Source organism: Copadichromis virginalis, linkage group LG23 (assembly GCF_057382275.1).
Source record: "Copadichromis virginalis isolate Kocher_CV1m ecotype Utaka linkage group LG23, C_Virginalis_male_GT1.1, whole genome shotgun sequence".
Classification (NCBI taxonomy): domain Eukaryota; kingdom Metazoa; phylum Chordata; class Actinopteri; order Cichliformes; family Cichlidae; genus Copadichromis; species Copadichromis virginalis.
In genome coordinates this window covers 43,118,831-43,132,509 of record NC_140639.1, presented here as the reverse complement: position 1 = coordinate 43,132,509, position 13,679 = coordinate 43,118,831, and the positions used below count along the sequence as shown (strand labels likewise).

The following is a 13,679-nucleotide window of genomic DNA, read 5'->3' as shown; positions in this document are numbered from 1 at the left end:
CAACTTTCTTATTGTTTGGCATACTGATACTGGCATTCCGAAAAGGTAATGCTATCTGGATATGACCACCCACATATTTGGCAGAGTTAGTCACTATTTCCAGAAATCTCTGATCCTCTCTTGACAATCCAACCTGCTCATCAACTTTGCTCTCAGGAAAGTCATTCTTGAACTGTTGCTGCCAAAGCTCCTCCAGCGCGACAACAGAAATTCTGTTGACTGTAACTTGTGGATGCTTCTGATCACCTGTAGCTTCACAGTTTCCTGAAAGTGGTCCATTGATGGTCCAGCCAAGCCTTGTCCTTACGGCATACGGTCCTCCATCAACACTACACACCACTTCCAGAGGTTCCAAGGCTTTGGGAATGTTCGTTCCAATCAGAAGTTCGATTCCTGCATTTATTTGAGGCAAGGTTATGTGTTTTAAATGTGCCCATCCTTCAATATCTCCTGGTGTTGTAATATTTCCTTTATGTACAGGCATGGACTCCTGTGTGTACACTTTTGGCAGTTCCAGAAATTCGTCACCACAAAGAGCGGCAACCTCCAGTCCTGATAAAGTGTTGCTGCTCACAATTCTTTCCTGGCCCATGGTTCTGAGGAGGATGTTTCCTTTCCTTCCCTCAAGGTGAAGTCTGCGCATCAGACTCTCAGTGCAGAAAACTGCTGTGCTCCCTTGGTCCAAAAAAGCATATGTTGTAATAATGTTGCTTCCTTTCTTTGACTTTACTTGGACAGGCACAATGGGCAGTTTACAGTCCTGGTCTCCAGCCCCTGTAAGACCACTCGACACCAGTGTGTTCACATGCGGTTGCATGTTCCTGTCAGTCTTTTCAGAAGGTGAACTTTCTTTGTGCAGGATGGTGGGATGTTTCCGGCTGCATTTTGAACAGGAAATCCTCTTACGGCAGTCTTTACTGATGTGTCCTATACACAAGCAGCCAAAACAGATGCCATTTTCCTTTAAGAAGGTTATCTTCTTCTCATGAGCCATTTTTCCCAACTGTGCACAGACGTCCAACATGTGTCTTCCTCCACAACAAATACAGACGTTCCTTCCAACCTGATTATTTTTCATTTCCATTTCCGCAGGCTTAGGTGTACTCTCCACAACTTGCATAGTGGTGGCAAAGCTTGTTCCTTTATTTCCAGGTCTGCCTTGATACTTGGCTTTACTCATTCCTTTTGTTGGTAAAGAAAGCGGAGAATCTTGTATATTACCGAATACAGGATCAGTTAATATTCTTATTTGCTTCTCCAAAAAGTCTGCAATATCCATAAATTTGGCTCTTCTTTTATGCCTTTCTTGCAGGTCACAAACATGGCTTCTCCATTTGTCCCTAAATTTATACGGCAATTTTTTAATAATGTTCACCATATTAGAAGGCATGTCCAAATCACTCAGATGCTGCACCTCCTCCATTGCATTACAGCATCCCCTGAGGAACAAACTGTAGTTTTAATTGATGGCCATGAAAGTGCCTTGTCCAGATATGCAGCTGCGACCTTCTGTTCATCACCATAGTGCTCCTTTAACAGTGATTTTGCCTTGCGATAACCATGATCTGAGTTCATTTGTTGACCGCTTCTCACCAATTCCTTTGCATGGCCTCTTGTGTACTGTTCCAAAAAATTAAGAGTGATGTTATTTCATTTTGTTTAGTCATTATTCCAATAACATCATTTTGTGGTTCCGGTTCCACCATACCATTTGTATAACAGTCATTTTGTCCATTTGCATCAGATGGGTTTGAAGGAATAACTGAATATTGTCGAGGATGCTTATTTTGAGAAGATTCAGTCAGCACGGCTTGTTGCATGACACATTCCTGGGTTTTATCTTTTCTCCTGTTTTGAGTTTCAGCATTAGTCAATGAATTTTGTTTTGCAGAAATGTGAGGTATAAATTCCAATGCATCAACATTAAGGGTTTGTTTAGATCTTTCATGGAAAATGTATGAATTCATTCCATCTGAAACTTTTAAAGATCCTTTTTTGCTTGTTATACTTTGAGCTTTAAGGACATTTATTGTAGCCATTTTTTCAGCAATTTCAGTGTCCAATTTTAGCCTTTCCTTTCTTTTACGAAGACGTTCCTCCTCTTCTTCCAGTACATGTTTCTCATCCAATAATTTCTGCTTTATCATTAAAGCTGCCAACTCTGCCTCAGCTTTCATACGAACAGATGAAGTTGAAGATCCTGATAAAGTAGTTTTGTCGCTTTCAACATTTGAAACACTATCACTTGGCTTGATATCATCCTCCACTTCTGTCTCAGTATTTGATGCAACATTGTTTTCCAATAAATTGATTTGCTTTGGACGAACAGCAGGATTTTGTTCTCTTTGATTTATCCAGTTCTGAATTTCATTTAAAAACACATTGGTGTATTTCATGATACTTGAAAACCATTCCTCTTGTTTTATTACTTCCTCCTCTGGCACCAAAGACGACACCTCAACATGTGAACTTGAAGCCTTTTCACACAGTGCCTTTAAATCCACCAAATACTGCTTAATTTGAGAAAGATTTTCATTGTGTTGTATGAGCGCTTTCATTTTTTGTATTAGTCCTTTCATTTTATTGACATAAATTTTGCATTCATTTTGTAATTTTTCGATTTTATTCAACAATGCCTTTCCAGTCATTTTTCTTTCTCTTTTCTCCCAAATGATTAGAGGAACAATCATCACCACCTGCTTGACTCATGATTTTTTTTTATTTATTTATTTTAATCTTCAGTGATCATCCATTAAAATATATCCACTGGAAGCCACAATAGACTTTGACCATAAAATCCTTTCAACGTAACGGCACTTTAATTGTCCATTTGAACGTCATCCAAGCAGCATAATTAATAAGACGCAGCGCAGACATCATTCCAAGGGCGCAGCCAAAAACGTTGCACATTTAACCAACATTCATTCCATTCAGTGTCTCCTCTTGAACATCTCAGCGCTAATGCAATGTGGCTTCCTTTTCCACAACCAGACATGCACAGGTATTTTTACCTGCGCTCCTCAGAATTGCGTCAGGTGTGTCGGTGCTGCTGGGCTCACTCATTCAGATGCGCTGCACTTACTTGGCGTCTTTCAGGTTCCTTGATCTGATTTCTTTTGATCCTGCTTGCGGCTTGCTTCTCCAGAATGCCGTTTTTTGTTGACTAAAGATGTAGCGACTTCCACAGTCGCTAGAGGCCGGGGATGAAGCCTGCCTATTTGCCTGACGCGCTGTCAACTTTACGCAATAATGCGAGAGGTGGAATTGTTTGCTTGTTTATTAAAGTGCTTTGCGATTTTTACAGAGTAGTATCATCGGCTCCTGATTCAGACTCTTACAACGTCACAGGCTCTAATATAACGAAGCGAAACATGTTGTGCAGCGGTCAACAAAAACTACGGCTACCCAGCCCTCCTCTCTGTCAAAATCAAAACCAGTGAATGACAGACTGACAACGCCCATTTATGTCACCGCTAGCACCCACGTGACTCCCATAACAACCAAGCAAATAAAAACCCAGTGATCATCAGAATTCAATACATTCAATTATGGCTCCTACAAGGTTGCTTTTCTCCACACAATACCAAGCAGGTATAAGTGTGTTGGATAGATCATCCCTGGATGGGGGCTGATACCTCGGATTAAGGGCAGAGGACATCTCCCTGAATTGAAGAAAAATAACAAAACAAAAAAGAAAAAGAAACATATAGCTCACCTTTTATTCAAATATAGTTTACTTATAATATTTAGAGAAGACTTACAAAGCTAAGCAGCTATGAACATACTAACCTTTACAGTATTATGCAGTCTATTTTTTATGTCAGAGTAATACAACATTTTTCACCTGAATGATGGTGACTCCACCGTTGAAAATGGATGGAGATCTTTGACTATAAATTTTGTCACTGCCCTGTGAATTTCGTCCACTTTTTCTTTCGTCATTTTAGCCTTTTTGGCCAGGATGAAGGGAGTATCTGCCATCAAACAAGAAGACAGCCGCATGTAACTACGACGGTGTTTGCTAGTTCACCTTACATGCATTAATGTAATAACGTGGTTAGCCTACTCAACTTAAATTACACACGAACAACATTAAGATACTCACCCAGAGAAGAATGGGTGCTGCTGCCATCATCATCATCAGTTATCATTTCCGCTACGCTGGCGGCAGGGCTAGGGGCCGGACTCTCCTCTTCGGGTTCTTGGATGTTGCTAACTCCGAGAACAGGCACCGCAGCAGATGTGCTAGGTGTGCTGTCTTGCTGCAAGTTATCAAATGCGGTGCATTTCTCGGCTTTTAAAAAAACGCTATGCGACACCATGTGTTTCATTAGATTTGAGGTGTTACCTCCTTTGCACATTATTACCTTTAAGCACTTGTTGCAGGCTGCTGAGTTTATATCTTTTGCTGTGAAATACAGCCACACTCTCGAGCGCTTCGCCTTCGGCATTTTAGCTCCGCTCTAAAGAAAAAACCGTACATACCTGGGCCCGCCTACTATCCTGGGAAAGGAAGTGATTGGCTAGATTTCTCAGGGAAAAAAAGCACCGAATTGTGCGCTGCTTTTCGGTCTGGTTACTACCGTTTATGTCAGAACCGGTTCCACAATGGCACCGGACACCGGTACCCATCCCTACCCATGAGGCTACATTCTTTAGGGCATAGGTGTCAAACTCTGGCCCGTGGGCCAAATTTGGCCCGCAGCCTAATTACATTTGGCCCGCGAAGCCATACCAAATTACTATTAGAGCTGGCCTACTGGTATTATACAGCTAATATTAGTGATGGGTCGTTCGCGAACGAAATGGCTCTTAGAGCCGGCTCTTTGACGTGAACGAGGCGAGCCGGCTCCTTATCGCCATCACGTGGGGTTTTTTTTTTTTTTCTTTCTCTCAGCCTCTCTCTCTCTCTCGCACTTTTTTTCCGTTTCAAAGTTGAAATGTGAATAGTTGATTTTTGTATTATATGATTTATTTATTACATTTTATGTGGAGTGAATAAATAAAAGTATATTTACGGTGGCCCCTAGAGACAAAGCACATACAAACTTCAAATCACGTACGAACTCTGAAGCATGTACAAACTCCAAAACACGTAAAAACACGTACAAACTCCAAAACACGTAAAAACTCCAAAACACGTACAAACTCCAAAGCACGTAAAAACTCAGAAGCATATAAAAACTCAGAAGCACATAAAAACTCAAAACACGTACAAAAGACAACAGAAGTGCTCCAGGATTCTGGGCGCAGTGTTGAGCCTTTGTTATCTTGTGGCTACACAAGCCAGCAAGTACCAACGACCGGATTTGGTGTGTGGTAATCAGAATCAGAATCAGAAAGGGGTTTATTGCCAAATGTTGAGCAGGTTTACAACATTAGGAAATTGCTGCGGTGCTTCAGTGCAAACATAGTGTCATAAATAGCACTTAAATAGACATGAAAAAATAAAAGTAGGGATAAGAATTAAAAGTGCTACATAGAAAATAACAGGTAATAACAGGTAAATGAACTTTTTTTTTAAATTATTTGAATATATATATGAGTGCCTGTGTATAAATACACAAACAAATACACACATGCTTTCAATTGTGTAATTTAAGTGATCTAGTAGCTCTGCTTTGGAAGTTCAGTTAATGCTAGAAATGTGTTTTGGAGTTTGTACGTGTTTTGTCTCTAGGGGCCACCGCATATATTTATATATAAACATATATAAATAAAACCACTTGTTTTTACGTTAGTAATTCCTTTTGTGCATAATTTTATATTATTGTTAATAATAAATTAATTAAAGCAACAAAACAACCTGAAGAGCCGGTTCGGAGCCGAAAGAGCCGGCTCTTTTTAGTGAGCCGAACCGAAAGAGCCGGATCTCTAAAAAGAGCCGGAAATCCCATCACTAGCTAATATATATATTGTTTAGTATTAAGCTTTGCTTGTTCCATATTTTTACAGTTTTTCATATAGTTTTTCAGCAAAACGTGTTTGAATCCATAAGAAAAGATTCATTCTTATATCTGGAGGAATAAATATATTTCAATAAATATTAACGTTAGCCCGCGACTTTGTTCCAGTTTTGAATTTTGGCCCACTCTGTATTTGAGTTTGACACCCCTGCTTTAGGGCGATGCCTGTAACACTCTGCTATTGCCTTCATATTAAATCATTGTAAAAAAAACTTTTTCACGTCATTATGAGACGCGAGATTGAGACACGGGCATTTGAGCCTCTTAATGTGTGTTTTGTTTGGGTTTCCACCGGCGTGGAATTACCAAAAATAAAGCGAGCATAGCCTTGTCACGGCGGGGTGCGCCGATGTGTGTGGAAACAGGACCCAAAAGCAGATGATGACGAGGAATTGTAATGATTAACAGAAAGGTGAACCTTTAATGCGATGACGGCAGGGAAATGAACCAAGAGACCAAAAACAAACAGGCAAAACACTAAGAAACAAAATACTAAATGGTACTGAGACCAAAACCTAAACTATGACTGTGGTGGAAAAATAATAAACAAAGACCATGACTAAGACTAATAATACATAACAGATGAAAACTAGAACTATGACTGAGGTGAGGTAAACAGACAAAGACCATGACTAAAACTGTGACCCTGGTGAGATAAACAGACGAACCGACAATGGCATGAAGAAAACAAAAGGCTTAAATACAGACATGAGGTGATCAGGGGAAGTGGGGACACATGGGGGAACAGCTGACAGACATAAACCTAATGACAGGACCAGGAGAGAAAGCTAAATACAATGAACAAAGAACACATGACATTGTCAAAATAAAACAGGAAATACTAACAACTAAACATGACAACACAACAGACCCAACACGTGATGAATAAATACCAAACCCCAAAACATAGAAAACCCAGGAACAATAACCAATAACTGCCTAAACTAAAGGCAAAATAGGAAATAACACAAACTAATAACATATCAAAAAATACAAAGAAAACTCAGAGTGCTGGGTCGGAGACCCAGCCTGTGACAGAGCCCCCCCCTCAAGGGCGGATTCTAGACGCCCGAAAACACCCAGAAAACAAAACCACAACAACCCACCAAGGGCGGGCGGCGGGGGCCCAGGACGGAGGGCCAGAAACAAGGCCACAAAAAAACAAAGAAACGAAAACACACAGAGCAAACACAACAATGGCACAAAAAGTCCGAGACCCGACTTCAGGAGGGCGACCATGAACCCGGCAGAACAGGAGCGAATGGCGAAGCGGTTCAGGTGGCCGCCCCGGAGGCCGACAACAAAACAAAAGACAGTTCAAAAGTTCAGGAGGCCGACCAGGAGGCCAACGGTCCAAGAGCCCAGAAAACAGTTCAGGAGGCCGGCCAGGTAGAAGGCACCGGAGGCGACGGAGCAGATCAGGAGGCCGACCGGGCGGGAGGCAGCGACGGCGACCGAGCAGGTCAGGAGGCCGGCCGGGCGGGAGGCACTGGTGGCGTAGCAGTTCAGGGGGCCGTCCATGACGGCGGCGTAGTTCAGAGGGCTGTCCACGACGGCAACGACGTCCAGTCATCGGCCGGACAGAACGTGCAGGACGAGCAGGCCGGACAGGATGTGCAGGACGAGCAGGCCGGACGTGCAGGACGAGCAGGCCGGACAGGACGTGCAGGCCGGACAGGACGAGCAGGACGAGCAGGCCGGACGGGAAGTGCAGGAGCAGACGAAGCTGAACACTCGGAGGCCAGACCAGGCGGAGCTGCAGAGGCTGAGGCCGGACCAGGCGGAGCTGCAGAGGCTGAGGCCGGACCCGACGAGGATGAAGACTCTGACGAAGCTGGACCAGACGAGGATGAAGACTCTGACGAAGCTGGACCAGACGAGGATGAAGACTCTGACGAAGCTGGACCAGACGACGACGAGGCGGCCGCAGGTGGCGGCTGAACGGTCCCCTCGGACCCTCCAGCTGACGAGGCATGAGGCTGGACGGGCTCCTCGGGCCCTCCAGCTGACGAGGCAGGTTGCTTTTCAAGTTGCAGCAACACACAGTCTATAGTGGGTGAAATGAGTTCGTATGAGTTCTCAGACTGAGGTGTAGCAGAACCAGGTGAGGCGTCGTCCTCAGGCTGAGGCGTAGAAGCAGCAAGCAGTAGCGCAGCAGGTGGTGGTCCTGCAGGCGGCGGCACGGGAGCCGCAGGAGGTGGCGCTGCAGCCACAGGTGGTGAAGCAGAAGGTGGCCAGACGGGCTCCTCGGGCCCTCCAGCTGACGAGGCGTGAGGCTGGACGGGCTCCTCGGGCCCGCCAGCTGACGAGGCGTGAGGCTGGACGGGCTCCTCGGGCCCGCCAGCTGACGAGGCGTGAGGCTGGACGGGCTCCTCGGGCCCGCCAGCTGACGAGGCGTGAGGCTGGACGGGCTCCTCGGGCCCCCCAGCTGACGAGGCATGAGGCTGGCTGGGTTCTCCTGAACCTCCAGCAGACGAAACATGAGGCTGGCTGGGTTTTCCTGAACCTCCAGCAGACGAAACATGAGGCTGGCTGGGTTCTCCTGAACCTCCAGCAGACGAAACATGAGGCTGGCTGGGTTCTCCTGAACCTCCAGCAGACGAAACATGAAGCTGGCTGGGTTCTCCTGAACCTCCAGCAAACGAAACATGAGGCCGGACGGGCTCCCCGGGCCCTCCGACTGACACTGAAATTGGCTGCACCAGCTGTACCTCCGTCTCCAAACCGGCCTGGATAGCAGTCCCACAGCAGCTTAGCTGAGCCTGATGGCTAGCTTTTCCAGGGCAAACAGTCTCTGTATAGCCGGGCTCATTAACCGGAAAAGTAGTGTCAGTTTCCATAACCTCCGGAGAAAAAACATGAGGTGCCAAGATATAGTCACTCACTTGTGTTTGTGTAATGGAGCGTCGGCGGCGCGCACGCCGCTTTTTCTTAGGAGTGGAAGACGGCGGTGAAATAGGTGGAAGTCCCTGGTAACTCCGAGGTCCCCCGAGAGCCAGTCGAGTTCCCCGGAAAGAGTGCTCGTGCTCCGGAATGAGCCACGGCTTCCACCGGAGCTCCTCCTCCAATAGAGCGCAGTATATCGACTGACGCTCGTCGTGATCTAAATCAACGGTGTCCAGCGCTTCCTCGCGCTGGACCGTGGCAGGAGTATGGCGAGACTGTGATGAGGGCGTGGAAACTGGTGAGCTGAGAGGTGGTGACGCTGTGGCGAATCTCAGCGAACCGACACGAACACACTCAGGTTCCGGAGGCAGCAATGGAGATGACTGATTGTGGGGTTGTTGTGACTGGTGGGTGCTGGAAGCCATTTCCTGACTCGACAGTGCCTGGGCCTGCAGCATCTCCTTTATCCTGGTAAAGGCAGCAACTATGGCAGGTGAGTCCGGGAGCTGGAGAAGGCGGGGATCCCTCTCCATAATAGCTTCAGCAACGTTAACCATTACCTGCTTGCTCTTTAAATCGGGCGCTGTAAAGATGCGGTCGAGGATCACTTGGATCCGAGCAGTCTCCTCTAGACACTCGGTGAGAGCAGCATCTGCTGGGTCCATACTGGTCGGTTCGTTCTGTCACGGCGGGGTGCGCCGATGTGTGTGGAAACAGGACCCAAAAGCAGATGATGACGAGGAATTGTAATGATTAACAGAAAGGTGAACCTTTAATGCGATGACGGCAGGGAAATGAACCAAGAGACCAAAAACAAACAGGCAAAACACTAAGAAACAAAATACTAAATGGTACTGAGACCAAAACCTAAACTATGACTGTGGTGGAAAAATAATAAACAAAGACCATGACTAAGACTAATAATACATAACAGATGAAAACTAGAACTATGACTGAGGTGAGGTAAACAGACAAAGACCATGACTAAAACTGTGACCCTGGTGAGATAAACAGACGAACCGACAATGGCATGAAGAAAACAAAAGGCTTAAATACAGACATGAGGTGATCAGGGGAAGTGGGGACACATGGGGGAACAGCTGACAGACATAAACCTAATGACAGGACCAGGAGAGAAAGCTAAATACAATGAACAAAGAACACATGACATTGTCAAAATAAAACAGGAAATACTAACAACTAAACATGACAACACAACAGACCCAACACGTGATGAATAAATACCAAACCCCAAAACATAGAAAACCCAGGAACAATAACCAATAACTGCCTAAACTAAAGGCAAAATAGGAAATAACACAAACTAATAACATATCAAAAAATACAAAGAAAACTCAGAGTGCTGGGTCGGAGACCCAGCCTGTGACAAGCCTAACATATGAAACAGGAAAAAACCGCAGTGTAATCCATTTATTTCAACAAAGTAACTGTATTCTAAATACCACCTTTTTAAACGGTAACTGTAATGGAGTACAGATACTCATATTTTGTATTTTAAATACGTAACGGCGGTACATGTACTCCGTTACTCTCCAACACTGGATTTGTTTTCAAAGTGTTCCTTTTATTTTTTTTGACAGTGTACATATGTAGTATGACTCTGTTTTTTACTCCTTGCACAGGGACTATGGATGAAAATTAGGAATATGTCCTCAAATCTTACATTGCTACACAATCTTACAAGGTCGACTGAAATCCTGATTGAGTTCCATGAACCCGCGTAACACTGAAAGGTGAACTGAATGGAAGAGTGTTTTCATCTAAAGAATGTGACACTCAGAGGAGTGAGAGCAGAGCCAAAAACAACATTAAATCATGTCGACATGGCCACTGCTGGTTCAGACAATGCAGATGCCGGTAGTACTAAGACAACCCTCAGATGAGATTCTGACAGAAATGAAATCCATAAGCCTTCCATAATCCGTAAGAAATTTCACCACCACTTAGCAGCACTCTTGGTCATTTATTTTGAAGTATTATTGAAATTTAATTTCAGTGATCACCAGGACATGAAAATAGTTTTTATACGTTGACCAGCCAATAAATCTGAAACCTCACATTGAGTTGCAGCATCTGAAATTCTCTGTACTTAATCTGTGAGTGATTCATGATTCACGATGAACAACAAATCATTACAAAAGCTCATTACGCCGAGTAAACCACCACAAACGTTCCTGTGGGGCTGTTTTACATTTGTTAACTGATCTGGGTTTTTTTAATAGTTGCACTGCTTTATGACACATTTTGAGTGTGGTGGTAAAGTACTAAGAACACATGCAGTTTTTTGTTTTTCTTTACTTCTGCCTGCAGCGGTTAATTTCGTTCAAGAAGCGACGATGATTGGAGGCCATATGAGTTATTTTCTGAATTTAAGTCTAAGATGTTTAAAGGGAAAAGTTAGCCTGTCAGCTATAAATGTGGGCCAGTTTAATTTAATCTGGGGAAAATGAAGTTCAAAGTACTGGAACTGCATGCAGCATCTCTGCAATGTACCCTGCTATTACAGAGAACTCATAAACTGCACAGTTAGATACACAAGAAAAAATTGTATATATATATATATGTGTACTCAAAACCATCCACCTTTTCTTTAAGTGTCTGAAAATTAAATGCACACTGACTATCTATTTTAAATACACTCCTATGATTTATGATTAATATTATTATCTTCAGTACCAAGGCCCTAATCAAATTATTTGTCTCTGGACACAATATTTATGGTATTTTCCCAACATCAATTTCCCACCATTATTTGTGCCTCTTAACACTATTTTTCATCTGTTCCCTTTCATATGTACTGATTAGTGTCCATGTACGTGACTTTTAAAGGATGAACAAAGCATTGTTTTGATGTTTGAGTAGGTGGTGGTGGAGCAAATCATTTCGCCGCTCATACATATCCTAGATTTTCACACTTCGTTTAAGCTATTTTTTAATATTTACTAATGAAAAACATGTTTCTTGGTTCGGTACCACCTCGTCCACCTAACTACCTGGTTAGGCAAGGTTATAAAAGCTACCTTGTTGGGGGCAGGGGGGCATGACTTGATTAGGGTCTTCTACTTTTGGTTGCTCCCTTTAGCCTATCATTCTGTCACAAATCATGCCTGATTCCTCTTCTCTCCCATGCATACCTCAACTTCTCCAGTCTTTCTTCAAACTTCTCCCTACTTTCACTGCAGATCATCAGTCAGCCAGTTCACCTAAATCAAGGTTGATTAGGATGAGACATTAAAACTGAAGTGTTAGTTTTACAAAAATACATTTTGTAGCTCTTTTCTTGGTTGCCATGCTGAAATATACCCACTTTATCTGGACAAAATAGGTACTGCTTACAAGAAACAGACTAATAAAAATGTGACTGCAAACAAATATATATTGCTTTTTTGTGACTGCTTCATGATTTGCTATGAAACTGGGCTCTGTCCCTGACACTGTTTTATATCTACTGGACTTCTGTCATAGTTCTAGCTTGATCATTTTTCTAAGGTGATTTCAGCTATTTTTGGCATTGATCCCTGATGAATGAATTTGAGGATTCAAAGATAACAAAAAATAATGTATGTATGCCTTTAAAGCACCTGACTCGCATATAGACAACCTAACCAGTATTACTTATAGATGCACAGAGAGCAAGCTGTCAACCAAGTGACACAAACACGCTGACAGAGCAGCAGGTAGAAAGCTGGACAGATGGATGGAAGGTTGGAAGGTCACATCAAGAGAGAGACAGACACAGATAAACATGTACAGAGATGTGCTGACAGACTGAGACAGAGAACATACTTCACCAAGAAGAAAAACGGATTTATTTTGTCAGTGTGGTGACGCCACTGAAAGCTGGGCAATTACAACACCCAGGCTTAGAGGAATGCATATGACTTGAACAGCACATGCCATGCACACATTCAAAAAATAGAAACCTGTGCTGAAATCAGTGTGTGCGCACTCTGATATGTAAGCATGCTTTGATATCAAGATGTAAAAAGGTTTTGCAGGAGTTTTATTTGCTTAAAGCCAAACTTAAAGTGTATGATAATCACAAATGAACATATGTTTGCTTCTCCTACTTAAATCTTTTGTGAATGGCACTATTAGAGGTCAAGCGCTGGCCTTAAATCAAAATTTCTGAGGCTGATACGCATGTAGTAACCCACTCAGGCCATTTACTTGCTGACAGAATCAACAATGGCTGGTTTGCAAAAGAGAACATTTTAACTGGAGCAAGACCAAAAACACACTGGCCATCTGTAATTGTTTGGATATTTTTAATCTGTTTTCTAATAAAGAAGATTAACATGTAGATGTCGACACATGTGCAATCCCCGGCATGTTTGGATAATTATTCATGTGGTGTGCATCAAACCAACAACTGGAAATGTCCCAGTAAAAAACAACAACAACCCAAAAGCATCTGTTTCAAGGAGGGAATGCTGACATGTGATAGTGAGAGCCTGTGTTTGGAGAGCTTGGTGTAATAAGAGGAACTATGAGTCAAACAGCATTAAGAAAGAATACAGAGGCTTGGAATGTGTGCAAAAGCTAAATCTGAACCCACCACTTAATTTAAATCAATCAGTCATCAGTAGCTACCAAAACAAATGATGTGAGATTACTCAGACCTAATTTATGTACACAGTAGATTGCTTGTCTTATGTTTCCACCCAGATGATATTGTTTCGTTGACAGTCTAATAATAATTTACAAAGAAGTTTTCATTATATTATGGTGGGGGGTTTTTTTCAATTTGAAGAGTGTTTAATGGGCAAAAAAAACTGTAAGTGAAATCACTGTCTAACCTTTGTA

General features: G+C 43.2%; 2 protein-coding genes across 2 annotated transcripts in view; one reads left to right on the top strand and one right to left on the bottom strand.

Annotated features, from left to right (window-relative positions):
• The window catches only part of LOC146681668 (rho GTPase-activating protein 6-like), a 140,591-nt gene that overhangs the window by 53,947 nt on the left and 72,965 nt on the right, over window positions 1–13,679 (top strand). The gene's annotated exons all lie outside the window — the stretch shown is intronic.
• On the bottom strand, window positions 2,443–4,665 carry LOC146681670 (E3 SUMO-protein ligase ZBED1-like). The gene is made up of 3 exons (XM_085449852.1): window positions 4,106–4,665; window positions 3,845–3,974; window positions 2,443–3,662 (listed from the first exon to the last, which is right to left on the bottom strand). Exons 1-3 carry the CDS (start codon window positions 4,449–4,451, stop codon window positions 3,527–3,529), a joined length of 612 nt encoding a protein of 203 aa, XP_085305978.1. The 5' UTR covers window positions 4,452–4,665; the 3' UTR covers window positions 2,443–3,526.

Bases quoted from the DNA above. Each gene is read 5' to 3' on its own strand.
- LOC146681670 (XM_085449852.1), bottom strand. From the start codon at position 4,451: ATGCCGAAGGCGAAGCGCTCGAGAGTGTGGCTGTATTTCACAGCAAAA. The intron at 3,975-4,105 runs GTGAGTATCTTA...GTTTGATGGCAG, and splicing joins CAGCACCCATTCTTCTCTGG to ATACTCCCTTCATCCTGGCC. The intron at 3,663-3,844 runs GTGAAAAATGTT...TCTTCAATTCAG, and splicing joins GTGGAGTCACCATCATTCAG to GGAGATGTCCTCTGCCCTTA.